This window comes from Panthera tigris, chromosome A1 (genome assembly GCF_018350195.1).
Source record: "Panthera tigris isolate Pti1 chromosome A1, P.tigris_Pti1_mat1.1, whole genome shotgun sequence".
In the NCBI taxonomy this organism is placed as follows: Eukaryota; Metazoa; Chordata; class Mammalia; order Carnivora; family Felidae; genus Panthera; species Panthera tigris.
Window position 1 is genome coordinate 94,307,968 of NC_056660.1, and position 27,599 is coordinate 94,335,566.

General features: G+C 38.5%; 1 protein-coding gene across 3 annotated transcripts in view; it reads left to right on the forward strand.

The window, feature by feature from the left end:
* COMMD10 (COMM domain containing 10) overlaps positions 1–27,599 on the forward strand; it is a 213,357-nt gene that overhangs the window by 39,172 nt on the left and 146,586 nt on the right. For all 3 annotated transcript variants that reach the window (XM_007086832.2, XM_042982619.1, XM_042982617.1), the window contains exon 5: positions 6,545–6,655. In XM_007086832.2, coding sequence (XP_007086894.1) covers positions 6,545–6,655 — 111 coding nt within the window. The remainder of the gene's footprint in view (positions 1–6,544; positions 6,656–27,599) is intronic.

Consider the following 27,599-nt stretch of genomic DNA (forward strand, 5'->3'; position numbering starts at 1 on the left):
CAAAGTTGGATGCTTAACTGACTGAGCCACCCTCTGAGTATGCATTTTCTTAATTGTCATTACCATAACTCAGCAAAGTAGATAGTTCAGATAGATTTATTCTCATTGTATATGAAGAAACTGAAGTCTTGAAAGATTGTGACTTAACCAGGGTCCCATAGCTAGGGAGTGACAGCTTAAGCATGAACCAAAGCATAAGCTCAGTGCTCTTTTAAATTCTCCTTCACCACCTGTATATAGTGACTGTATATTTATAGTGACTATAAATTAACATATTAATTTATTATGCAAATTTACTGACCACAACAGAGGTATTTTTTAATTTTTTCACTTAATATTTATCTTAAGTGCTTCAAGGGCAGGGATAGGATCAGTAAAATAAGATCAAGACAGTGTCTTGTAAGTTAATATGAGTACCTTCCAGATACTTTCAACTAAGACAGTGATGTGTAATCAGCTCAATTGGTTAAGCATTTGACTCTTGGTTTCAACTGAGGTCATGATTTCACACTTGGTGAGTTGGAGTCCTGGGTCAGGCTCTGTGCTGACAATGTGGAGCCTTCTTGGGATTCTCTGTCTCTTTCTCTCCCTGCCCCTCTCTTGCCTGTGCGCTCTCACTCTCTCAAAACAAATAAGTAAACATTTAAAAAAAAAGATAGTGATGTGTATCAGAATGCTTGGATATATGAGAGTGGTTATGACATGCTTTTTCTTGTTTTGCTGGTGGGTCTGTTGAATGTGACTATTAAAAATAGTGGTGGGCAGGTAAAGGAAACAAAAGCAAAAGTGAACTATCAGAACTTCATCAAAATAAAAAGCTCCCCTCTGGGACACAGCAAAGGCGGTCATAAGAGGAAAATATATAGCAATCGAGGCCTTCCTAAAGAAGGAAGAAAGGTCTCAGATACACAAGCTAACCGTACACCTTATAGAGCTGGAAAAAGAACAGAAAAGAAAACCCCAAACCAGCAGGAGACAGGAGATAATAAAGATTAGAGCAGAAATCAATGCTATCGAAACCAAAAAAACAGCAGAACAAATCAATGAAACCAGAAGCTGGTTCTTGAAAGAATTAACAAAATTGATAAACCACTAGCCAGTTTGATCAAAAAGAAAAAGGAAAGGACCCAACTAAATAAAATCAAGAATGAAAGAGGAGAGATCACAACCAACACAGCTGAAATAAAAACTGCCAGAGTCCAGCTCCAGCAGGTCCAGGGGTTCCCAAAAGATGGACAGCATCGGTGAAAATAAAACCAAACTAAAATAAAAAACTAAAACTAAAATAAAAATGGACACAGACAACAACAGTGTGTTGAACTGGCCGATTTATTGTAGCAAATGTGGCATTATATTTGTTAGTGATTTTTTTGTAGTATATGTCATCTATGGTTTTCTAACATTACCTAATCTTGAAAATGTTCCTATGTGTAATCAACCTTTAAGAAATAACATGGCGATTTTCTTGTAATGTTCCCTCATACCCTTTGATTATTGATTAATTTCCTACATTATTTCATTATGCATCTGTGTTTATCTATAATCTATAAAGCATTTGCTTTGCTGTTCTCATGAAAGGCCCCTTATCTCTTAACACCTCAAGTCCCAGGTGCCAGGAAGGGGCCGAAAGGACCTTAGAAACCCATGCCTCACACATTCTCAGAAAGACAATGCACCTAGGAATTAATGAACCATTCTGTACCTTAACCGACTAGGTTCAGTCATCATCTGGAATGCCTTTTGGGGGCCGGGTAGGCCTAGGGGTTGAAGTCACCTGTGCTCATAGATACACTCCTTAGTTGCCGGAGTGGGGCTCTCAAATCCATATGTCTCTCCTTTGTCGGCCTCCTTAGCTGGCAAGTGTATGAGGCTATCCTTCCTGTAAGTAGAGGAGTCTCCATAGGGGATGGCAAGGGCTAGATGTAAGGCCGCACAGTTTCTTGCGGAAACTTATTTTCTTTCCTAATGGTTCTTTTCCCAGGGGGCCTGTCGAGGGCAATTCCCCAATCGACTGAGACAATACCCTAGGTAGTCTTACGGCCAAATTACCTAAAAGCGGGAGTCCAAGAAGCTTCACTTTCGGTGGGTCGCCTTGCAGTCACCAATCCGTCCGCAGCCCGGGCCTTGCCATCAGGCTGGGATAGCTCGGCTTCCAGCAAAAAACAATAATAAGAGAATATTATGAGCGATTATATACCAATAAAATGGGCAATCTGGAAGAAATGGAAAAATTCCTAGAAGCATATACACTACTGAAACTGAAACAGGAAGAAATAGAAAATTTGAACAGACCCATAACCAGTAAAGAAATTGAATTAGTAATCAAAAATCTCCCAAAAAACAAGACTCCAGGGCCAGATGGCTTTCCAGGGGAATTCTACCAGACATTTATGGAAGAGTTAACACCTATTCTCTTGATGCTGTTCCAAAAAATAGAAATGGAAGGAAAACTTCCAAACTCTTTCTATGAGGCCAGCATTACGTTGATTCCAAAACCAGACAGAGACCCTACTAAAAAGGAGAACTATAGACCAATTTCCTTGATGAACATGGATGCAGAACTCCTCAACAAGATATTAGCCAACCAGATCCTACAATACATTAAAAAAATTATTCACCATGACCAAGTGGTATTTATACCTGGGATGCAGGGTTGGTTCAGTATCTGCAAAACAACTTGATTCATCGCATCAATAAAAGAAAGGACAAGAACCATATGATCCTCTCAATAGATGCAGAGAAAGCACTTGACAAAATACAGCATCTTTCTTGATAAAAACCTTCAAGAAAGTAGAGATAGAAGGAGCATACCTCAAGATAATAAAAGCCATATATGAATGACCCAATGCTAATATCATCCTCAATGGGGAAAAACTGAGAGCTTTCCCCCTAAGGTCAGGAACAAGACAGGGATGTCCACTCTTGCCACTGTTATTCAACCTAGTATTGGAAGTCTTAGCCTCTGCAATCAGTCAACACAAAGAAATAAAAGGCATCCAAGTCGTCCAGGAGGAGGTCAAACTTTCACTCTTCGCAGATGACATGATACTCTATATGGAAAACCTAAAAGATTCCATCAGAAAACTGCTAGAACTGATTCATGAATTCAGCAAAGTTGCGAGATATAAAATCAATGCACAGAAATCGGTTGCATTCCTATTCACTAACAATGAAGCAACAGAAAGAGAAGGAATCAATCCCATTTACAATTGCACCAAAAACCATACAATACCTAGGAATAAATCTAACTAAAGAAGTTAAAATTTTATACACTGAAAACTATGGAAAGCTTATGAAAGAAATTGAAGAAGACACAAAAAAATGGTAAAAGATTCCATGCTCTTAGATAGAAGTGAAAAATATTGTTAAAATATTGATACTACTCAAGGCAATCTACATATTCAATGCAATCTCTATCAAAATAACACCAACGTTCTTCACAGAGCTAGAACAAATAATCCGAAAATTTGTATGGAACCAGAAAAGACCCTGAATAGCCAAAGCAATCTTGAAAAAGAAAACCAAAGCAGGAGGCATCACAATCTCGGACTTCAAGCTATACTACAAAGCTGTAATCAGCAAGACAGTATGGTACTGGCACAACAACAGACACTCAGATCAATGGAACAGAATAGAGAACCCAGAAACGGACCCACAAATGTATGGGCAACTAATCTTTGACAAAGCAAGAAAGAATATCCAATGGAATAAAGACAGTCACTTCAGCAAGTGGTGCTGGGAAAACTGGACAGCAACATGCAGAAGAATGAACCTGGACCACTTTCTTACCCCATACACAAAACTAAACTCAAAATGGATGAAAGTCCTCAAAGTAAGCCATAAAAGGAAGCCATAAAAATCCTTGAGGAGAAAGCAGTCAAAAACCTCTTTGATCTTGGCCGCAGCAACTTCTTACTCAACATGTCTCCAGAGGGAAGGAAACAAAAGCAAAAATGAACTACTGGGACCTCATCAAAATAAAAAGCTTCTGCACAGCGAAGGAAACAGTTAGCAAAACTAAAAGGCAACCAACAGAATAGGAGAAGATATTTGCAAATGGCACATCAGATAAAGAGTATCCAAAATCTGTAAAGAACTTTTCTTTTTTTTTTTTAAGTTTTTTTTTTTTAATGTTTATTTATTTTTGAGACAGAGCCAGCATGAATGGGGGAGGGGCAGAGAGAGAGGGAGACACAGGATCGGAAGCAGGCTCCAGGCTCTGAGCCATCAGCCCAGAGCCCGACGCGGGGCTCGAACTCACGAACCATGAGATCGTGACCTGAGCTGAAGTCGGACACTCAACCGACTGAGCCACCCAGGCGCCCCTATAAAGAACTTTTCAAACTCAACACCCAAAAAGCAAATAATCCAGTGTAGAAATGGGCAAAAGGCATGAATAGACACTTCTCCAAAGAAGACATCCAGATGGCCAACCGACACATAAAAAATGCTCCACATCACTCATCATCAGGGAAATACAAATCAAAACCACAATGAGATACCACCTTACTCCTGTCAGAATGGCTAAAACTAACAACTCAGGCAACAACAGATGTTGGTGAGGATGCGGAGAAAGAGGATCTCTTTTGCATTGTTGGTGGGAATGCAAGCTGGTGCAGCCACTCTGGAAAACAGTATGGAGGTTCCTCAAAAAAATTAAAAACAGAACTACCCTACGACCCAGCAATTTCATTACTAGGTATTTATCCAAGGGATACAGGTGTGCTGTTTCGAAGGGACACATGCACCCCAATGTTTATAGCAGCACTAGCCACAATAGCCCAAAGTAGGGAGCCTAAATATCTATTGACTAATGAATGGATAAAGAAGATGTGGTATATATTACACGATGAAATATTACTCAGCCATCAAAAAGAGTGAAATCTTTCCATTTGCCACAATATGGATGGAGCTAGAGTATTAAGCTAAGTGAAGTAAATAGAGAAAGACAAATATCATAGGATTTCACTCATGTAATTTAAGAAACAAAACAGATGAACATATGGGAGGTGGGGGAAAAGAGGCAAACAAACCGCAAGAGGCTTTTAATGATGGAGAACAAATTGGGGGGTATTGATGGAGGGAGGAGAGTGGGGATGGGTTAGATGGGTGATGGGTCTTCAGGAGGGTACTTGTGATGAGCACTGAGTGTTGTGTTGTATTTAAGTGATGAATTTCTGAATTCTGCTCCTGAAACCAAATGCCCTGTGTGCAAAACCAAACTAACTGGAGTCTAAATAAAAATTTGAAAAAAAAATTGTGGTGGGCTGGTATTAGAGACTACACTTACTAAGGTCACTGTTCAAGATCAGTATGTTAAAGATCCTTAACACACACCATTACACTGATTTTTTTATTTAGGTGTTGTGGATTATGTCCGTGTGACATCTTCCCTCTTTTTACCCATAACCTCTCAAAGGTTCAGTGCCAGAAAGAACAGAAATACATCTTTATTTTCTCATCGCATCCTCTCTTGAATAGATAATACTTCCATTGCTCTCTTTCCAATTTGGCTTCGAGTCACTGCTGTGATTCTGCTGTTGAACAGTCTTTTAAGTCAGAAGTTAGTATTCTGGTTAAGTAAAAAAAAAAAAAAAAAAAAATTGTGAGACTGCCCATCTTACCAGTGTAGCTAAGGTAGTTTTTACTAAATCAGTTATTAGGGCCATGTTGTGAGAGGCATGTGACAATTGCATTTCACACATCTTTCCTAAATAGTGTTTCTCGAATTTATTGGAAATTTAATACTCCTGGTACTGAGGTTCTGAGGTTAGCGAAACCAATCATGTCTCAAGTTCAGTAAAACCACATTTGTGCTATTTAATATTTTAAAAGAAAACTTAAACAGTTTTAGTCTGTCTTTACTATTTTTGCCTTACCTGATTGAATTTTGCTCTTGTGTTAATTAATAAGTTCATAGGAAATGTTCTAATTAGTTTCTGTCATAACTGGGAACCATAATAAGTTAGAGTACTTTGGAAAGCATGATAACACCTGCTCACTAGTAAATATCAATTCTTGGTCTGGCTCTTTTCCAGTCTCGCTAACTGTGTCTAAATGTGTGAACCTCTTACCATCTGCGTGCTTCAATTTTCCTCTAAATTAAAAAAAAAAAAAAGTCTTACCTGTATTCTATGCAGTTCAGAGTTTTGAAAGACAACGAGAGGTCATTAAAGTGTAAAATCCCTAACTGTTGAGAAAACCATTGGCTTTAAAATATACTGTTGTGAAATAGTAATATGCTATTTAAAGACCATGGACTCTTTTACTGTACTTTGTTGCTTAGTCTAAGACCTCTATTTTCAAAATGCAGTGTATTTGAAGACGAGTTTTACTGTTGAATTTGACAGGCCTGGCACAAGGCCAATCTCATGAGCCCAAAGGGAGAGTTTGCAGAAAACGCAGGTTGAAGGAGCCATAGAATTGACTTTCCATGAAGTCTAGGCTTATCCATGTTCATTCCTACGGGTGGGAGATTTGCTGAAAGTTGACTGTTTTCTTCCTTCCATACCATCTGATTCCAATCTGTACTTGTCTTTTATAGCTAGAGACGGTCGGATGGCAGCTTAACCTTCAGATGGCTCACTCTGCCCAAGCGAAACTAAAATCTCCTCAAGCCGTGTTACAGCTGGGAGTGAGTGGTGAAGATTCAAAGGTAAGAAATGGTACCTCAGTGAAATGCTGCATTTTGTTTACCAGGTAGGTCTTGTAGTTTATTGTGAGCAGAGTCTCTGCCCCCTGGATTGAAATTTTAAACACAATTAAATTAAAATTCAACAAGGATTAACAAATGGCTAGATCTTTGTGACAGGTTTTGAGAATCAGAGTTACTTATCCCTTTGTTATTCATTTGAAGAAATGTCTTGCACGAGCATTTCATAACCTCTTCTTTTAAATTCTGCAGTGGGAAAACTTGGTAACAGCCATATAAAATTAAGATTTTAATGATTTAGATATTTGTGGATATTTGTAGGTGTTTTGTGTTTTAAGATGCTTACATATAGTAGAAGGAATTTTGTTGTCTAGCCAATGCCTGCATTACCAAGATGATGTGAATTGTGTTTGTGTGTGTGTAACATTAGCGTGCATGAGTTTAAATCCCAGCTGTTGCAAAATGGAATTTTGGATTCGTTTATACTGCGCGATGATTTCTTTTTTAGCGTTAATTTCAGGAAGCTTGATTTGGAATTTTTTTTTTTTTTTTTTACTGTAGCGTATAGAGAAATATATATTTAAGATAGCAGTGAAAGATATTTGTTATCTTTTTATTGTAATCGATTATCTTTTTAAGATGGATAAAGGGGAGTGACTTTTTCCCCCTAAATAAAGGAGACTGCTTCTTTTTAACACAGAGAGGTGAAAATCAGGTAGGAAGATCTGAGGAAAGAGAGGTAACTATGACTGGATGTAATCAGAGAATAATTGGAGAAATGTTATTGTTTATAATGGGCATTGAAGGATGAGAGCAGTATTACTTCTTTGTTAGAACTTTCATCATGTGTTATATATCATGCGCATTTTTATCTTCCATGGTAATGGGGACCAGTACGTAGCCCAGGTTAACAAGTCTATAAAATTTTAGGCAATTGAGTTGGGACTCACTGTATATAATTTATTAATTCATTCAGTGTTTCAAAAGTATTGCATTTCACACATTTTAAGTTGGTGAATACAGTATAAATAACAATAATTTATAAAATAATATAAGTTTAGTAGTTAAGAGTTGAAGTGACTGGTATATTATATATGCTCTACAATTTAGAAGTGGTGTAGCTTTGGGCAAGTCACTTCATCTTTATGAGTATCAGCTTCTTCATCTGTAAACCGGGGATAACATTACCTGTTGCACGGGGTTACCCAGTGTATGGAGTGCTTATTTAGTCCGATGCCTAGTGTTAGGTAAATGCTTAAAAAAAGCAGGCTGCTGCCATTTTCATCATCGTCGGCAATAAAACTTATTTTTGGCTAATGAATAAATAAATGCCTTTGTTTTAAACCAAAGCTGACAGTGAATTTATTTCCTGATGAAATTAATCATTTCCTTTTCCTTGCCCCCTTCCGCCTTGTTAGTTCTCGATCTTCTTTTTCATATCTGTGCTTACTGAGACCTCGGGAGGGGAAGGGCAGCCTGGAAAGCCTGATGTTTTCTTACAGTGAACTAGGGAAGGCATTCCTTTAGGTTTGGGATAACAGTCTGGAACTCACTAGTTCCAGTGTAGACTGGAACTATTCTGAGTGAAGACACACACGCGTACGTATGTACAGATGTACGTACACACATTCGTATGTTCTCCAAGTGTCTGTACACCTTCACTGTTGTATTTCTCTAGACTGTCATATGTTAAGTCTGAACAGGTAAATGGAATTGATAGGCTGGAAGGAAACTGTTGTGACCGTATATGGGGTGTACTTTGAGCATCATTGTGTAGGCAGTGGTGGACCTTGGGATGCCTGAGTCCTCCCGGCTCCTTTATCATGTCTTCAAAATACGTTTATGTCAGTTCTATGTTGAGACAGTAGGAATGAATGAGTAATACTTCTAGTAAAAGAGTCATGTTTTTAATCCATGTTACTCAGAAAATCTCTACAGATGTGAAATCCAGCTCACTGGGAGATAGAACCTGGAGTACATTTGTATCTCCCTGTGTGTTGCTATTTTGAAGTTTTGAACGAGCGTTTGGTTATCCATGTAACTTGTAGAGCTGGAGAACCATTTGCATCGACAAACAGACGATGCAAAGAAGAGCAGCGGCCTACAAAGGAAAAGGATATTTTCTTTTTTTTTTTTTTAAGTTTATTTATTTTGAGAGAGAGAGACAGAGCATGAGCAGGGGAAGGGCAGAGAGGGGGGAGACACAGAATCCCAAGCAGGCTCTGGGATCTGACCTGTCGGCACACAGCACGATGCAGGGCTCAAACCCATGAGCCGTGAGATCATGACCTGAGCCAAGATCAAGAGTCGGATGCCCAACCAGCTGAGCCACCCGAGCACCCTGATACTTTCATTTTGGTGCAGACTTAAGTGCACCTCTTTCCCTTGTATTGCCTCTCTTGCCTATGGCATTGTGTGGATTTGACCTGTTTCTCATATCTGCTAAAGAAGACACACGTAATGGAGCGTATCACAGCTGTCAGCCTGGACAGACACCTGCCATCTCCAAGTGCTGTGTGTCCCAGCTCCAAGGAGCAGTTAACCACCACACCTCTGTTCTCTCAGTGAACTGCTGTTGGGAAGATTTACTTTTTCTTCTTTTCATATTCTCCCTCTCTCTTTTTGTGATCTGGTACTTTGTTCTTTGTACTCGTGTGAGACTTTGGGAATTCTTGACAGGTGGGAATATTAGATGAAAGGAACAGGAATATGGAACATGTTTTAAAAACCATGTTTGTTAAAAGAAAGGAGAACTTTTTCTAAAAAATTTTTAAGTTTGTTTATTTGAGAGAGAGAGAGAGAGAGAGAGAAAGCAGGGGAGGGGCAGAGAGAAAATCCCAAGCAGGCTCTGTGCTGATAGTACAGAGTCTGATGTGGGGCTCGAACTCACAAACTGTGAGATCATAACCTGAGGCGAAACCAAGAGTCAGACGCTTAACCAACTGAGCCACCCAGGCGCCCAAGAAGGGAGAAGTTTTATTGAAAATGATGACAAGTTATCACTGGTTAGTGTATGATGGAAAGTATCATAGAATGCAGAGTTGCCATATTATGAAATTGGCATTTGTTTAAAAAGCAGAAAGCATGAAATAAAATTCTTTTAAGTGTGTATGTTAAAGGGTATTTTTCCTGAAAGTATTCATGTATTAAAATAATTCTGAGAGGGGTACCTGGGTGGCTCAGTCAGTTCAACATTTGACTCTTGATTTTGGCTCAGGTCATGATCTCACGGTTTGTGAGATCGAGCCCCATGTTGGGCTCTGTGCTGACAGAGTGGAGCCTGCTTGGGGTTCTCTGTCTCTTCTTTCTCTCTTCCTACCCTGCTCTCTCTCTCAAAATAAATAAACTTAAAAAAAATTCTGAGAGGGTTAGTCAGTGAACATTATGAGAGACTCTTTTGATGGTGTTTACTTTTGAGCTGCTGAGCCGAAAACTTCCTGCAGTTCATCAAAGTGTGTGGTTTCTAAAAGTCTTTCTTCTCATTCACTTCCAACATACACATGAAAAGCGTAGCCTGCAGTGAAGTTCTAATTGCTATCACATTAGATAGCACTGTTGCACTCGTGTCCTTTCTCTTGGAACGTTCCTGTCTCATGGCTTTCCTGTTTTGCTACTAATTTTATCATGAAAACTGGGCGATTGTAGCTTCTCTTGCAGTATTTTGATTTATATATTCTAGTTGTTTGCAATTAATTGTCTTAGTGTTTGTCTACTGCATTTAGCAAAGTAAGATTATTTTCCTGTTCTGAGATACATCAAAAAGAGGGTTTTTTGTTTTTTGTTTTTGGTTTATTTCATTAGAGGGCAGTAGAGCTCTGCTTACCTAACCTCTGGCACTTACAGTGTTATTTGAAATAACATTCAAAATAATTTGTGAAGTCAGTAGTTGTGGGAAATGCTAAGTGTTCACATTTCTAATCTGTATATAACAATAGAGTTCTTTTGTTTCCATCAACAAAATTAATGCCTATTAATCAGATATGTACAGAACAAATAAATGAAATCATCATGATTTCATTGTTTGTTAGTTTCTCTGTGATTATTTGCCAAAATGAAGTTTATTAAAAAGCCTTCAACACTATTGACTATTTTTGTAACATTCTGTCGCTTGTATTAATTTCTTTGTGAGAAAAGAGAACACAGTAATCCCAAGATAGTTGAATGGCTCTAGTATAACTACTTCCAGGCTAATCATAGTTGGCATTTCTTTATTTATAGAGAATAGCAATTTCATACTTAACAAATGTTGGTAATTTTGAATATTCCAAGCACCTTAACTTTAAATATCCTAAAAACACTAAAATACTTAAATTTTGCTCTTGGTTGTGCATTATTATGTTTTCCCCAGTAACTTTGCACTTCTGAGACAATCACGTTTTGTTAGTACAGTGACTCTAAAATTTTTTGGTACATCTTTTAAGAAAGAATCTTGGTATTTCATTCGTTTCTTCTTTTGAAACAACTGGGATAAAATCGCCGTGGGAGGGAACTGTCATTTACCTTAAGGTTAAGTTGGATTATGCTCAGGTTGCACAAGGTACTTTGTGGTGGGTAATTACAATTTCAAGTGAATTTAGGACTTTAAGTACTAATTTGTTGAGTTAGAGATCTTCATTCTTATTTCCAAAATGGGTGACAAATTCTATTTAGAGTGACGAAAAAGGAGGGAAAGCCCTGTTTTAGTGCTTATTCTGTGCTAGACATGGTATCTCCTCCTTTACTTCTGGGGTGCCTGGGTGGCTCAGTCAGTGTAGCTCAGGTCATGGTCTCACGGTCCGAGTGAGTTCGAGCCCTGCGTGGGCTCTGTGCTGACAGCTCGGAGCCTGGAGCCTGCTTCAGAGTCTGTGTCTCCCTCTCTCTCTGCCTCTCTCCTGCTCACACTCTGTTTCTTTCTGTCTCTCAAAAATAAATAAACATTAAAAAAAATTTTTTTTTTTTAGATAAAATACTTCTTTCACGGTTACCTGGGTGGCTCAGTTGGCTAAACATCCAACCTAGGTCATGATCTCACGGTTCGTGGGTTTGAGCCCCACATCATGCTCTGCACTGACAGCATGGAGCCCTCTTGGGATTCTCTCTTCTTTTCTCTCTGATCCATCCCCGCACCTGCATGCACTTTCTCTCTCACATGCTCTCTCGCTCTCTCAAAATAAATAAATAAACTTAAAAAAAAAAAATAAAGCTGTCATCATATTGAAAAAATGAAAATAAAAGATTTCTTTCTTTTATGAATGAATTGTTATTGTTATTATACTGTTATTGTCATTATCTTGTTATTATCCCTATTTTATAGGAAGATGGAGAAATGGAAACACATAGAGATTAACCCCGAGGTTATACAACCAAAAACAAGTAGAACTAGGATTTGAAACCAGACAGTTTAACTTCAGAGCACTGTACTTTATTCATTGCTGAGATACTGCCTCTTTTTGCTTGTTTAATGACTTAGCAGTTGATCCCGTAATGTATGTATGTTTGAAGTTGCTGAACGTGTTCTAATACGCACTGTTGTATCTTGTTGGTTGTTGTTCTCCATACAGTGATAGGCATATGGATTCTCAATTTCCTTTTGCTTTTCTCTGATTAAGTTGAAATAATTTTACACCTAAAGTCAATGAGAGACACTAATAAATACTTTTACATAGTAAATAAAGTTTTATGTTTTGATGTTACCTCAGTTAGTTCACTAAAGACTGTGTTTATTGACACACTTTACTATAACAGCTATATGGCATCATGGATGTTGATACCTTATGAACAAAGAAATAGGCTATATCATTGAAAAGAAAACATCCTTAGATCTGTTTATGACAGATTCCTTAGTAAGAGAAAAATACGTCTTTGTTCAAATTATGAACTCTTGTATTAGAAATGTGAAGTATTCTGATCTCCCTAAAAGTGATGGTTGTAATGACTGATTTTGAAGGGCCTTCAGATTTCTCGAGCTGCTCTCACAAGCAGGTCTGAATTTTACAAATACTGTATTTTTACTAATCTAATCTGTATAAATAAATATATTTCAGTATATTTCCCTTGATAATTTAAGTTTATTTTTCTCTTTAACAAAAATTTTTTTTAAATGTTTATATTTGAGAGAGAGAGAGAGAGGGACAGAATGCAAGTGGGTGAGGGGCAGAGAAGGAGGGAGGCATAGAATCTGAAGCAGGCTCCAGGCTCCCAAGCTGTTATGATAGTACAGAGCCCACAAGGGGCTTGAACTCACAGATCACGAGATCATGACCTGAGTTGAAGTCAGATGCTTAACCGACTGAGCCACCCATGCGCCCCTATTTTTCTCTTTTTTAAAAGTTGTGCATCTATTATGGACATTTTTAAAAATATAGGAAAAAAAAGACAAAACCGTACCCACAACACTGTTATGTTTTGCTATAGGACTTTCTAGTTGTTTTTTACTTTGCATCTCTTAACTTGTAAATGATTAAAAAAAAATAATGATGTTTGCATTTGGTTTAGGAAAAAATTGAGATTTTATTATTACTGTTCAGTACTTGATATGGTTATGAGAAGATAATCTCATTCATTAACCAGAATTTTTTTCCATTTTGATAAGTAGCAATTACTGCTTTTTCTAGAACGTGGTCTCCTGTGATCTGAAGAAACATTCAGTAAAGTCTTGGGCTTTTTACTCACTGATTTTGATGAGAAATTTTATAAAATGAGCTTTGCTTCCAGCAGTTCTGTATTAAGATACTAATTTTCATTTGTGCCATTTGGGATGGTTATTTAGGGTTCAGAAAATTTTGAAGACAGGTCAGTGGTTTTTCTTCTCAAATGAAATGATTGATAAGTATCGTCTTTTTAAAAATTGTGGTTCTTGGGGCACCTGGGTGGTTCAGTCGGTTGAGTGCCTTTGTTTTTTTTCTTTAAAGTTTATTTATTATTTTGAGAGAGAGAGAGATACAGTGTGAGTGGGGTAGAGGCACAGACAGAGGGGAGAGAGAGAATCCAAAGCAGGCTCCATGCTGTCCGTACAGAGCTTCACGTGGGGCTCGAACTCATGAGTCGTGAGATCATGACCTGAGCCGAAATCAAGAGTCAAATGTGTAACCAACCTAACCACCCAGGCAACCTGAGTGTCTGAGTCTTGATTTTAGCTCAGGTCATGATCTCACTGTTGTGAGATCAAGCACCATGTCAGGCTCTGTGATGGGTGTGGAGCCTCCTTCAGATTCCCTTTCCCTATCCCTTTGCCCCTTCCTTGTGCAGATGCGCTCTCTCGCGCACGCGCTCTCTCTCTCTCTCTCTCTCTCTCTCAAAAAACAGGAAGTAAATAATTATGGTTTTTTTCATTAGTTAGGTTATGTATGTTTATTGTAGAAAACTTGTAGAAAATTATAGAAATTGTAGAAAATTCCAGAGATATAAAGAAAATCTCAGAGGTTTACCCCCAAGATGCAGCCAATCTATTTGACCTATTTTATTTCCGTGTTTATTCTACGGATACTTTCTTCTGAGAGTGTGATTCTATGACGTTTTTGATTTTATGTTCTGCTTTTGTCCTGTAACTCTGTAAAACTTTTTCCATATTGCTTCCAACTCACCATGCGTGTATTTTAAATGACTGTATTGTACTTTGGCTACGAAATACTATGGTTTTCTCCCAGTTCCTCCATTGTCAAATAATGGGTTTGTTTCCAGTATTTTCCTGTTATATTGTGACAAACATATTTGTGTATATATACATAGTAGGTGCTTAATAAACATGTACTGACTGACTGACTGACTGAATAAAGCCTCCTTAGTATATAGGATTATTCCCCGGGAGTATAATTAGTGGGTAAAAGGGTATAAACTAAAAAGAGGTCTTGCTATAGTTTGGTAAATGGCTTTCCGTAATTATTTTGGAAACATGCTCAGAAACTCAAGGGGTGCATTCAGAGGATTTAAGAGCTTCTGGAGAAAGGTGTGACATTACTATCTCACATATAGGCTCTTTCGTAACTGGTTAATTAAGTACTTTGGATAATTGTAGGAGATCAGTTAAAAGCTCAAATACTTTTGTGATATTAGAGAATCGTCCATTTTATAATTTCTTTATTCCATTAGTGTACGTATAAGCTTTCATTATGTGTGTTTTGGTTTATTATAGAACGTGCAGAAGCAATCTGATCAAATACTCTGGCAGTTATAGAAAATAGAAATAGCCCTTATTTGTGAGATAATTGCCCAGATACTCTGAGAACAAAGCCTGGTCCTTTGCAATCTAATTTATTTAAGTATTCCTAAGGCTGTGTGGCTCTAGTTTTCTTGTTTTTAACTTTGTTTTGTATCCTTTTTCAGTGTGATCAGTTTCTCAATGACTTTGTCCTTCAAGGGGTCATGTTTTCTACATAAGAACAATACAAAATGTTTTTCCTCAATTTAGTGCGTATTTTGGTTTTGTAATCAATTTGACTTTCTAAAAGCCCTTATGTATTCAAGTCATATGTGTACATTTTCATGATATCACAGTGAATCTCTTGGTCTCTGTGTGAGAGCGTATGTGTGTGTGCAAGCTTTTTTCAAATTTCAGGCTCCCTAATGGAAACTCTGCATTTAACCATAAGAAGACTTTATAAGCTTAAAAAAAAAAAAATACTGTTTGGATACTATCTTTGAGGAGTAAAAACAAACAGAATATTAATACACAATTAGAGTGTGATAGTATTTAGTATTCATGTGGGGAAAGTGATAGAAGAGTCTTGGAGAAGAAAATCCTTTCTAAAAATAATCCAGAAAGTTCATGCATTTCAGACTTAAAATATCATCTTTTCACTAACATTCTTTTAAAAAATTCTGTGGGATTCCAAAGTAGGTAAACAAACAGTATCACCCTTAGTTGTCTTTCCTAGCTTGGAGCCTTTTTAACTTTTTATATCCAGAGGCAATTGATAATTGTGGAATTCCCCAGACATAATAGAATATATTTAGAAGTACCTCTAAATTTTGTTTGATGTATTTTTATGGATTAGAAATGACATTAATGTAAACCAGTGGTTTAAGTATTTTGATATGAAAGTGTTTACACTGCATTAGACAACTGAACAAATAAAATGCTGTTTCAGAAATTAAATAAGCAGTAACTTTTTGAATAGCTCAGATTCTGTTCAAGAAGTACTTATTAAGGGGCACCTGGTGGCTCAGTCGGTTAGGCGTCTGACTTCGGCTCAGGTCATGATCTCACGGTTCGTGAGTTCGAGCCCCACGTCGGGTTCTGTGCTGACAGCTCGGAGCCTGGAGGCTGCTTCAGATTCTGTGTCTCCCCCTCTCTCTCTGCCCCTCCCCTGTTTGTGCTTTGCCTCTCAAAAATGAATAAATGTTAAAAAAAAATTGAAAAAAAAGTATTTATTAAACATTTTGTATGTAAGAGACACTAGGCAAAATGTTAATGATATGAGAAGGTCTTATTTTCTATCATGGAGTTTACGGTCTAGCAAGCCAGTAAATATAAGTTTAGTGACTGTTACAAAAGAGGGAATATATGGAGCCCCAGAGACTGACAGCAAGTAGTTAGAGACTGTGACAGGCAGGGGAGTTTCTGGTGAGAGAAAGAGCACATGAAAAAGGATGGAGGCTTGTCTCTTGAGCCTGTTGAGTATGAGGTAGCTGTAATATCCAAGTGGAGATTGGTTGGCAATCTGGGGCTTGAGAGAAAATTATAGACTAGAAACTGAGATTTGGAAATCATCGAGGGTTAGATTGTAGTTTCAGTCATGAGAATGGTGGAGATCAGTCACTTAGGGAGAAAATATAGAAATTTATGAGCTCAGGATACTGGGAGGTGGGGGGGAGCTCAGTTGATTTAGCATCCGACTTCAGCTCGGGTCAGGATCTCGTGGTTTGTGAGTTTGAGCCATGCGTCAGGCACACTGCTGTCAACACAGAGCCTGCTTCAGATTCTCTTTGCCCATCTCTCTCTTCCCCTCCCCTGCTCATGCTCTCTCTCTCCTATGAGCTCCTAAATTTAAAAGGCAAGTAGAGTTGGAGGAGCTTATGACAGCGAATAGGAAGGAGCAGTCTGAGATGAAAGGAAGAACATTTCTTGGAAAGTGAATTATGTCACACATTCCTAAGAGGTAATAGAGAAGAAAAAAGTAAATTAACTAATTTAATCCTCAGAGCTGTGAATTAGGTCCTGATATTTTCCCTGGTTTGCTCAGTGGTTAAATATCAGTGCCTAGATTGAGTACTAGAAAGTGAGAGAGTCAAGATTTGAATCCAGGTCCGTGTGACTCAACAGCCTCAACCTCTAATCACTATACAGGGATAAAAAAGTGAATTCAGTGACATGGAGATCACTGGTGATCATTGTCTAGGGGCAGGAGGAGCTGTTTTAAGATGGCGGGTAGTACTGAATGCTGTTGAGAGGTCAGGAAAGAGAATAGGCATGTGAGTGTTGTATTTGGTTAGATGGACCTCTCTGATAACCTTGACAGTGGTCATCTCGGTTACAACTGAGAGGAAAAAGAAACCTGCTTGGATTAAACTGAGGAGAGAATGTGAGGGCACAAAGTGGAAGCCACCAGATAAGTTAACTCTTTCAAGAAGCCTGGAGGTAGGATGGTCCCTGTAGGGAGTGTGGATTTAATGACTGCAGATGTTAGAGGAGGCTTGTATGCCGATGCCCCAGATCCATGGAGAGAGAAATTGATAACGCAGCACAGAGAGGGATATAATTTTCTTGAGAAAGTGAGAAGTTGCAAGATCCAGAGTGCAAATGGAAGGGTTGGACTGTGAAAGAAGTGAGAACATGGCATTTGTTGTAATAGGAAATAAGAGTATGGGGTTAGGTATGTAGTTTTGAGTGTTGGAAGAGAAATTTGTGTCTGATTCCTGCTTTTTTCTCCAGGCAGCTGAGGGAGTGGGTAGGTTTAAGAGGTTTGAGAAACAGAGGAGAAAGTATGAAATAGTATTTTGTATACTGGGAAAATGAACAAACTCGGGATTTTAGTCTGCTTCACTGTGTTGAACAGTGCTGATTGCCCATTTGCAATTTGTGGCCATAAATTTAAAATGGGAACTGTTGGAAGGTTGTACATTTTTCTTGATCCATTTTTAGCTGCAGAGGTAGAGCAGGTGGGTAATTGGATTTAATCAGGGTTTCATCTTTGCCTGGGGTATCAGATGAAGGGAGAAAGGGAGAAAGGATGGCCTGTGTGTAAAAGGGAGCGATTCTAAATTGAGTCAGGTAGAGAGACAGCATAATGTGTGTTGGGGGTAGGTTGTTGGAGAAGAAATGGCTGGAGACAGAAATGGAACCCCGAGCCACAGCCTCCCTAGAGTAGGTTGTGGTGTAGAGGGCCCTCAGATAGGTCCAGGATCACTTGGGGAGTTTTTAATTTGAATCTTCAGACTTCTTTGGCTTGGTCTGGTGTATGGCAAGCATGTCCTTTAAGAGAGAGAAGTAGATAAAAGTAAAACCTATCGTCTGATCTTGTCGGAACGTTTAGCCCTGCATCAGCTTGGAAACTGAAGTGGTCCAGATATATGAAGATCGGTTCCATATCTAAGAGCTCTTAACGTGTGGCCACTGGCTACGCCTTGGTCTGTTGCTTCCTTGGCTGACGATATACCCAACAGCTGCTGGAAAATACTGGAGTAGTTCACAATGAGCCCTCTGTATTAACGATACTACAGCCAGAAATCAGTTAAAATGTGTAAAATGTAAATGTTTTATGTCTCAACTGAATTTATTAACTTTTGAACACCATTGGTGATTTTCTGAATTGCTTTTCTAAATCTAGTACTCTAATTTGGGAATAGTACTATAAATTTTAGATTCAAGAAACAGTAAAGTTGGCTAGGCTAAGTTTTCTCGCAAGTAAATTGCAGTGTTGAATATTGAATCAGTTCTGATAATTTTGGCAAAAAAAAAAAAATTGACAAATTTCTCTCCTGGCCTAATTTATGTGAGATTTTAAGCATTTTTGCTGTTATGTCACCATGTGAGTGCTTAAATGTATCTTTAATAGATTATGTAAATTGTGTTTCTTTAAAATTTTTTCATTCCTTTTTCTGAGAAGCATTTGGAGAAAATTAAACTTATATGAAGAAGACTCACTTTGTTATATAATATATTTCTCTCCTCAGAACAAATTTTTGGGCACTTTTGACTGTATTTATGGTATTGGGGAAAGTAAAGATTTTTCTTTATATTGGTGTTTTTGGTTGTTTGTTTTTGTTGTTGTTTTAACTTTTCTACTATCCTTAATACTTATCCCGAATTATGTAATCTTTAAAAAACATCTCATGTCTGTATATAAAGCGCTTTAATGATTTTAATCAGATCCTCAAGTCTTGGGTCACCTGCCCTCTTATCTGGAAGTGTGGCCGTCCCAAGATTCCTGGTCATTGCGAGTCTGTGGCCGTTTACATGTTTGTGTGTAGCATCTGCTCAGTGTCACAGGTTCTGTGTTTCCGGTCTGTATTTGGGTGACATGTCTGAGGGTCTGAAGGCAGCTGTTCAGTTAGTGCACAGACTGTAGTCACTTTCAGTCACCTTATGCAATGGGGAGTGGAATTCACACGCAGTGGGAACATACCACAGCGAGGGCTTTTAGATGAAATAAGGGGTAGCAAGTCGGGCCGGTGGAGCAATGCTGTCCTTGTCTTACCACTTACCCCACCTCTTGCTACTAGCAGAAACAAGAGACAGAATAGAATCTCATTTTTGCACATCTTGGTAACTTGTTTCAGAAAAGTTTTGATCCTAATTAATGAAGTGACCGACTATATACCATTTTTACAATGTCATATTTTGTTTTTAAAACTTGTTTTGTGGGGCGACTGGGTGGCTTAGTCAGTTAAGCGTTGGACTCCTGATATCCGCTCAGGTCATGATCTCACGGTTCATGAGTTCGAGCTCTGCGCTGGGGTAGATAGAGCCTGCTTAAGATTCTTTCTCTCTTTGCCCCTCCTCCCCCCCTTCAAAATAAATAAACTTAAAAAAAATAAATTGTTATTTTTTGGAGTTTATATACATAAAATTTGCTGATACTCAGTAAATATCATAACATCAGTGAAATGCTATATGTTTGTTGTAGTGGTTGTGGTTAGTTAACAAAAAAAACATAGCTGACAAATTATTCAGGGTGAAGATAAAATGTAATAATAAGTGAATGTGTAAAAAGAGGTTCCTTTTTTTTTTTTTAATTTAGTTTGAGAGAGTGTGCATATTCACATTTGAGCAGGGCACGGGCAGAGAGAGAGAGAAAGAGAGAATCCTAAGCAGACTCTGCACTGTCAGCACAGAGCTCTATCTACTTGGGGTTCAATCTCACGAACCATGAGATCATGACCTGAATGAAAATCATGAGTCAGACGCTTAACCAGCTGAGCCACCTAGGCATCCCATGATAATAATTTTGAATGAGATATTTTAATTGATATATGGCTTTCTGAGTATATGTATTATAAACTAGTTGTTTCCCACCATAGAGCATTACATTGTAAATACCTTTCAACCTTTCAATGTCAATAAATGAAATTTTAACCAGCAATATCACTTTAAATGGCTGCAGAGTATTGTGTTGTTTATATATTCCATCTTCTTTTTCTTTTCTTTTTCTTTGGGGGGGGTAAACATGGTTTATTTTTCAAGTAATCCTTCAGCAATGCCTTTCCTTTTGAAGCCATATTTAAGCCTTTTGGTAGACACGAACATTATTGCCAGTTAAAATAAGGGAAGTAGATCTTAGAAATGATTCCATGTGTTAGAATTCTAGTAACTGCCAGAGTAATGAGTTTTTATTGCAGGGTAAGCTGTCTTTCCACGGTTTATCATGTTTGGACATTTAGTCCAGAACATCCTTTTTTTTTTTTTTTTTATTATACTTATTTTTTATTTTATTTTTTAAGTTTTCATTTAAATTCAACTTAATGTACAGCGTAATATTAGTTCCAGGCGTACAATATAGTGATTCACCTCTTCCATACATCACCCAGTGCTCATCACAGCAAGTGCCCTCCTTAGTCCCCATCACCTATTTCACCCATCCCCCACTCCCCTCCCCTCTGGTAACCGTCAGGTTGTTCTCTAGAGTTGAGTCTGTTTCTTGGTTTGCCTCTCTCCTTTTTCTCTCAATGATTGTGTGTTTTGTTTCTTAAATTCCACATCTGAGTGAATTATATGGTATTTGTCTTTCTCCCACTGACTTATTTTACTTAGCATAATACTGTCTAGCTCCATCCACGTTGTTGCAAATGGCAAGATTGCTTTTTTTTTTGATGGGTAATATTCCATTGTGTGTGTATATATACATATATACATATATATGTGTATATATACCTGTGTGTGCATGTGTGTATATATATATGTATATATACACATATATATATGTATATATACACATACACAAATTGCATCTTTTTTATCCATTCATCAGTTGATGGACATGTGAGCTATTTCCATGATTTGGCTATAGTATATAATGCTGCTGTAAACATGGAGGTGCATGTTGGAATGGCTTTTAAATTTGTATGTGTGTGTTCATTAATTCATGAGGTTCTCAAACAGTGTTTGCTTCCTTCTTTCGTCTCTTCCTCCCTTTCTCTTCCCCCCTTCTTCCTTTCTTCTTTATAATGGAGGAGAAAGCAGTTTCTTTCAGAGCTATCCCATTTTATCTCCAGGAATTCCAGCCCGACCATCTTATTAACAGGGTAATTTTATCCATGCTTAAAATCCTGCCACTTCCTTGATAAGGACAATGTAATAAATACTCCAAAATAACCCAGCAGTAAAACAAAGAGAGTTACTCAGGTACAACTTTATTTATGAAATGAGCAAAAGCTTATGGAATACACCAGCAAAAAGAGATCTTAGATGGATATGGCAATGAATTCTTAGGGTAGATATCAAAAACACAAACAGCAAAGGAAAGAAGATAAATTAGACTTCCTTGAAATGAAAAACTTTTGTGCATTGAAGGACTGTGAAGAAAATGAAAAGATGACCTAAAGAATGGAAGAAAATGTTTGCACATTATATATCTGCTAAGGGATTTGTTTCTCATATATTTGACGAACTCCTGCAACTCAACAATAAAAACAACTCCACTAAAAAATGGGCAAAGGACTTGGATAGACATTTCTCCAAAGAAGATGTACAAATGGCCAAAAAGCCCGTGAAAAGATAATGCATCATTAGGCATTAGGGGAATGCAAATCAAAACTACAAGGAGATATCACTTCACACTCATTGGGGTGGCTATAATTACAAAGAGAGAGGAAGGAAGGAAGGAGGGAAGGAAGGAAGAAAGAAAAAGACAGTAAATAGGTGTTGGTAAGGATGGGGAGATATTAGGACCCTTGTAATTGCTGTAGGGAATATAAAATTGGTGAGCCCCAATACTTTGTCAGTTCCTCAGAAATTCAAACATAGTATTATCATATGACTCTGCAGCCCCACTGCTAGAAATATATCAGGAAGGACTCAAGTCAGTAAATGTACATGTGTGTGGAGAGCAGTATTAGTCACAGTAGCCAGAAGGTCCCAGATGTCCCATCAGTGGATGCATGGAGAAACAATGTCTGTAAATACATACAAAGGAATATTATTGAACCATAAGAAGGAATGAAGTACGATACATGCCTCAGTGTGGATGAACCTCAGAAACATTCGCTTAGTGAGTGAAACCAGACCCAAAAGGTCACATATTGTGTGATTCCCTTTGTGTAAAATATCCAGGTTAGGCAAATCCATAGAAGCAGCAATCAGATCAGAAGCTGCCAGAGCCTGGGGGAGGGAAGGAAGGTAGAGGAGTGACAGCTTAAAGGTTAGGAGTTTCTTTTTGAGGTGAGGGAATGTTCTGGAATCAGAGAGTGGTAATATATTGTGAATGTATCAGGAACCACTGAATTGTATACTTTAAAGTGATTAAAATGGTAAATTTGATAGACACCAGGAAAGAGAATAAGGGAAACTGACTTTAGGAATAATTCAAACTTCTTCCTAAGTTTATTGATGAGGAAAGTCAGGCCCAGTGAGATTAAATGATTTGTCAGTTATTTTTTGCACAGCCGGATGAGATCCTTGTCTGACAGAATGGAGGGGACCGTGGATTTAAAGTGACAAAACTGGGGCGCCTCAGTGGCTCGGTTAAGCATCCGACCCTTGACTTCAGCTCAGGCCATGATCTCACGATTCATAGGATCACGCCCTGTGTTGGGCTCTGTGCTGACAGCCCGGAGCCTGCTTGGGATTCTCTCTCTCCCTCTGCCCCGTCCCCTTCTCATGCTCTTTCTTTTCTCAAAATAAATAAACATTTTTTTTTAAAGGTAAAATGATAAAACTGAGTTTAAATTCTTAGAATGTGGGCAAGAATCTGAATTTACAGCAAACTTCCCTTTTTGAAAATGTGTCTAGTAATACCTCTCTTAGGATTATTGTTGATAGAACTCATTGAGATAATGTCAGCAAAATGCCTATTAGAGGGAGTCCCACATAGTAGGTACTTGATGTTAATTGGATCTGAATTTGCAATGCTGTAGTCTAACCTTGTGTTAGGAACATAAGTTTTTCTGGAAAATTTTTTTAGGAATATATTATCTTGGAAGTACTTGAGTGCTGGCTTCATAGCTTATATGATAGTTTGCTCTTTAAAAAATACTGTGCAGCATTACAGTATTCTAGCTTCTAAGCAGGCTCTTAGAATTGAGATTGAATTGTCTGTAGCCATCGTTTTTAACAAATCACTGTTGCATTTCTCTTATTTAGTAGAAAGGATTCCCAAATGAATATGGAGGAAGGATACTACTTCCTTAATTGCTAATACTGCATTGTAGGCTACTTGAACTCGCTGTGGGACCTTTTTTTTTTTTTTTTTTAACCCGCAGTGACCTTTCATAGAGTGTGTGCTCTGAGAGACCAAATTGGCATGGCAGTGTGCCAATTATAAGTGTAATTTTCTGTGATATTAAATCATCTTTGCTTTTATTTGATCATTCTCAATGACAGTACTTTCTATTTACTTAGTAGCTTTCAGCAGGGCTCAAAACTCTGCAAATATTGAGCCTCAAAACACTCCTTTGAAGCAGGCATACTGTAATCATCCATATTTGTTAGGAGAGGAGGAGGATGTTACCACTTCATTGTTAATACTGTAATAAGAGAAGAAATAGTCTATTAAAAATCGGTTGCTAATTAGAGGATGGTTTTCTTTGAAAATGAGAACCAAGGGTGCCTGGATGGCTCAGTCGGTTAAGTGTCTGACGTTGGCTCAGGTAACGATCTCACTGTTTATGGGTTCAAGTCCCGCATTGGGCTTTCTGCTGTTGCCATGGAGTCCACTTTAGATCCTCTGTCTCTCTCACTCTCTGCCCCTTCCCTGCTCATGCTCTCCCTTTCTCAAAAATCAACAAACATTTAAATGAATAATAAATAAATAAAGTAAAATAAAATAAAAAAGAAAATGGAAACCAAGTTTTTCTGCCTCATGTAGATGATGCTCAGGATTTCCATCCTCATTTTAATTTGCCTATTTTCTCTACTTTTCAACCGATTGTAATGTGTATTGACTTCTTCAGATTCTCAAGGACAAGAAGAAAGTTGCAAGCGTGTACCTAAAGTAGTGTAACTGAATTATATCAGTTGTCAAGTCTTTTTGTTCTAGACAGATCAGTAGAGTAATTTATATATTTTTTTAGCTTTGAGGGTGAGTACTGTGTAGTCAGTTGTAAGTTACATGACAGTCACCTCCTCAGGTATTTTAGGTTGGCATGGCAATGACTAATAATACCACTGGCATGTGCTTCTCATTGATGGTATGCATTTTATGAATAAAGTACTGCCTAATCCAGTATCTTTTGGCTGTTTGTTTCTTGAGCGTTGATCTTTGGAGATGGGGAGATATCCTATAGGTTAAGATACAGAACAAGCTTAAAAATGCGGTTTAAAATGGGGCCTACTTAATGATAATTCCCGAAAAAAGAGAAAACATTTCTTGTAAGGAAATTTAGTTTGTTGTTTTTGTTTGTTTTTTAAAAATTTTTTAGTTAACATACAGTGTAATTTTGGTTTCAGGAGAATTCAGTGATTTATCACTTACATACAACACCCAGTGCTCATCACAAGTGTCCTCAATACCCATCACCTATCTAGCCCATCCCCCACCAACCACCCTACATCAACCCTCAGTTCTCTGTTGTTAAGTGTCTCTTGTGGTTTGTTTCCCTCTCTTCTCTTCCCCCCCCTTCTCGCATGTTCGTCTGTTTTGTTTGTTAAATTCCACATATGAGTGAAATCATAGGGTGTTTGTCTTTTTCTGATGGACTTACTTTGCATAGCATGGTATGTTCTAGCTCCATCCACATCACTGCAAATGGCAAGATTTCATTCTTTTTGATGGCTGAGTAATATTCCATTTTACATTTATATATAACACATCTTCTTTATTCATTCATCAGTCATTGGACATTTGGACTCTCTCCATAGTTTGGCTATTGTTGGTAATGCTTCTGTAAACATTGGGGTGCATGTACCCCTTCAAATATGTGTTTTTGTATCTTTCGGGTAAATACCTAGTAGTGGAGTTGCTGGGATGTAGGGTAGTTCCGTTTTTAGTTTTTTGAGGAACCTCCACACTGCTTTCCAGAGTGGCTGCGCTGGTTTGCATTCCCACAAGCAGTGCAAAAGAGTTCCCCTTTCTCCGCATCCTCGCCAGCATCTGTTGTTTCTTGTGTTGCTAATTTAATGTTAGCCATTCTGACAGGTGTGAGGTGGTATCTCATCGTGGTTTTGATTTGTATTTCCCAAATGATGAGTGACGTTGAGCATCTTGTCACGTGTCTGTTAGCCGTCTGGATGTCTTCTTTGGAAAAGTGTCTTTTCGTGTCTTCTGCCCAGGGAATTTGGTTTATGCTAAGAAGCAAATCCATAAGTTGCCTTGCGGTCGGTTAATATGGGCCAGGGCCCGTTTGGAGGTTGAAGGGACGTCTCATTTCTTCTTCATACTATATACAATTTGCAGTTGTCTGAGATATCTCGTTGTCTCCACTTCTCTCCTGCTGAACTCTGGCCAGCCTGGGTGGGTGGGGCGGGTTGAAGCTGAATCTTAGCAGCTGCAGTGCAGACAGTAACTGCTATACAGATTCTACCACATTCCAGCAAGCAGGAGGATAACGGTAATTTTATTGACCACTTAATATATGCCAGGTATTCTTTGTGCTTTGATGCTTTGTCTCATTGGACCCTTGGACTTAATAAACAGTGAGTCACTTTTTATTATTTGCCCAGGAGGACTGAAAATAATTTACAATTTAATAAAGTAGCCACCGTTCTAACATAATGATTACTTTGCCTCCTGCTTTTAGTGTGGTTCATGGTTAGTGCCTATTCTCACAGTCTATATTTTTGTTTTTTAACGTTTACTTATTTTTGAGAGAAACAGAGCGTGAGTAGGGGAGGGGCAGAGAGAGAGGGAGACACAGAATCCGAAGCAGGCTCCGGGCTCCGAGCTGTCAGTACAGAGCCCCATGCGGGGCTCGAACCCACAAACCGTGAGATCATGACCTGACCCAAAGTGAGATTCTTAACCGACTGAGCCGCACAGGCACCCCTAGCAGTCTTTATGGTTTTATCGTTGCTCTTAAACATTTTGTTTTGATGGCCATGAAAATCTCCTGAGGGTAGGTGATTTATTTCCATTTGCCAAGTATGAGGAGTCAAAGACTGACCTTGATAGAGATGAGGCTGAGAATTGTTCCTGTTCTTTTTGGCAGGGCTGTCTGGGTGATCAAGTACTTATAGTACTAGGGCATCAGAGAATTTCTGGTAGGAAAATAGTCTGCACTGAATTTTTCTCAAGCATATCTCCACAGCTGTAGAGCAAGTAGGGAATAGGTCAGCTGAGATACCGACTGAGCCTTTGAGCCCTCGGGCAGCCAGGCAGGGTCTCCCGGCACTGGTGTTTTCCGATCACCCAGCCGCTAGCTGACTTGTGGACTAAACACACTGTAAAGTACAAACATTATCATTTGCTGTCAGTGCCAGGATGGGAGTTAGGCTGAGGAAACAGAATTTCCCTCAAAAATGGTAGGAAGTAGAAATTGTAAAATATTTTGTCTTTTTTTAAAAAACCGAATTCACTGTCTCATCTTCTGTTTAATTACTGGGAGGATATTGTATTCAGAGCTTGAAATCTACAGTTAGCAGTTTATTGTTAGTGATCTCAGAAGTTAGCAGTAGTGATTTGCAGAAAAATATAAGCATTTCCTGAATGCTGTGTCTACTGGCTGATGGTGTGGATTGACTGAGGGCAAATTTGACCTGTTTTCTGAGGATGCCTTTCACCCCCATTATTCTCTTGGGGGAAGTTTGGTTTACTAGCAGTTTTAGGTAATTTTTGAAGCTCTGACATAAAAATTCTTTTAGATAGTGAAGATGAGCTACTTCATCACTGATTGACAAACAGCAAGTTGACCCAAATCAGTTTTGAAGTGGATTCACAGACCACCTTAATTATTGCCACATTCTCATTTCTGCCAGCCTCTCCCACAAACCCTCATAGTTTTGTTTTTGCACCTTAATGTTAAAAAGCATCATGATCTCTTTTTTTCTTTTACGTACAGTGTCACCTCATCTAATGGGGAAACAGGTTTTAGAGTCTAAGGTCATGCAGGTGATGATGATCTCATGGAGAACACACTTTTTTTTTTTTTAATGTTTACTTATTTATGGGAGACAGAGAGAGACAGTGTGAGTGGGAGAGGGGCAGAGAGAGAGGGAGACCCAGAATCCAAAGCAGGCTCCAGGCTCTGAGCTGTCAGCACAGAGCCTGACACAGGTCGAACCCACGAACAGTGATATCATGACCTGAGCCGAAGTCGGATGCTTAACCAGCTGAGCCCCCCAGGCGCCCCTTAGGCAGAGGGAATCCCTTACGAGCACATGGCATTGGACCCCAGCATCACATTCCTGTAAGGACATGTCAGCCATTTTACTGTCCTTTGG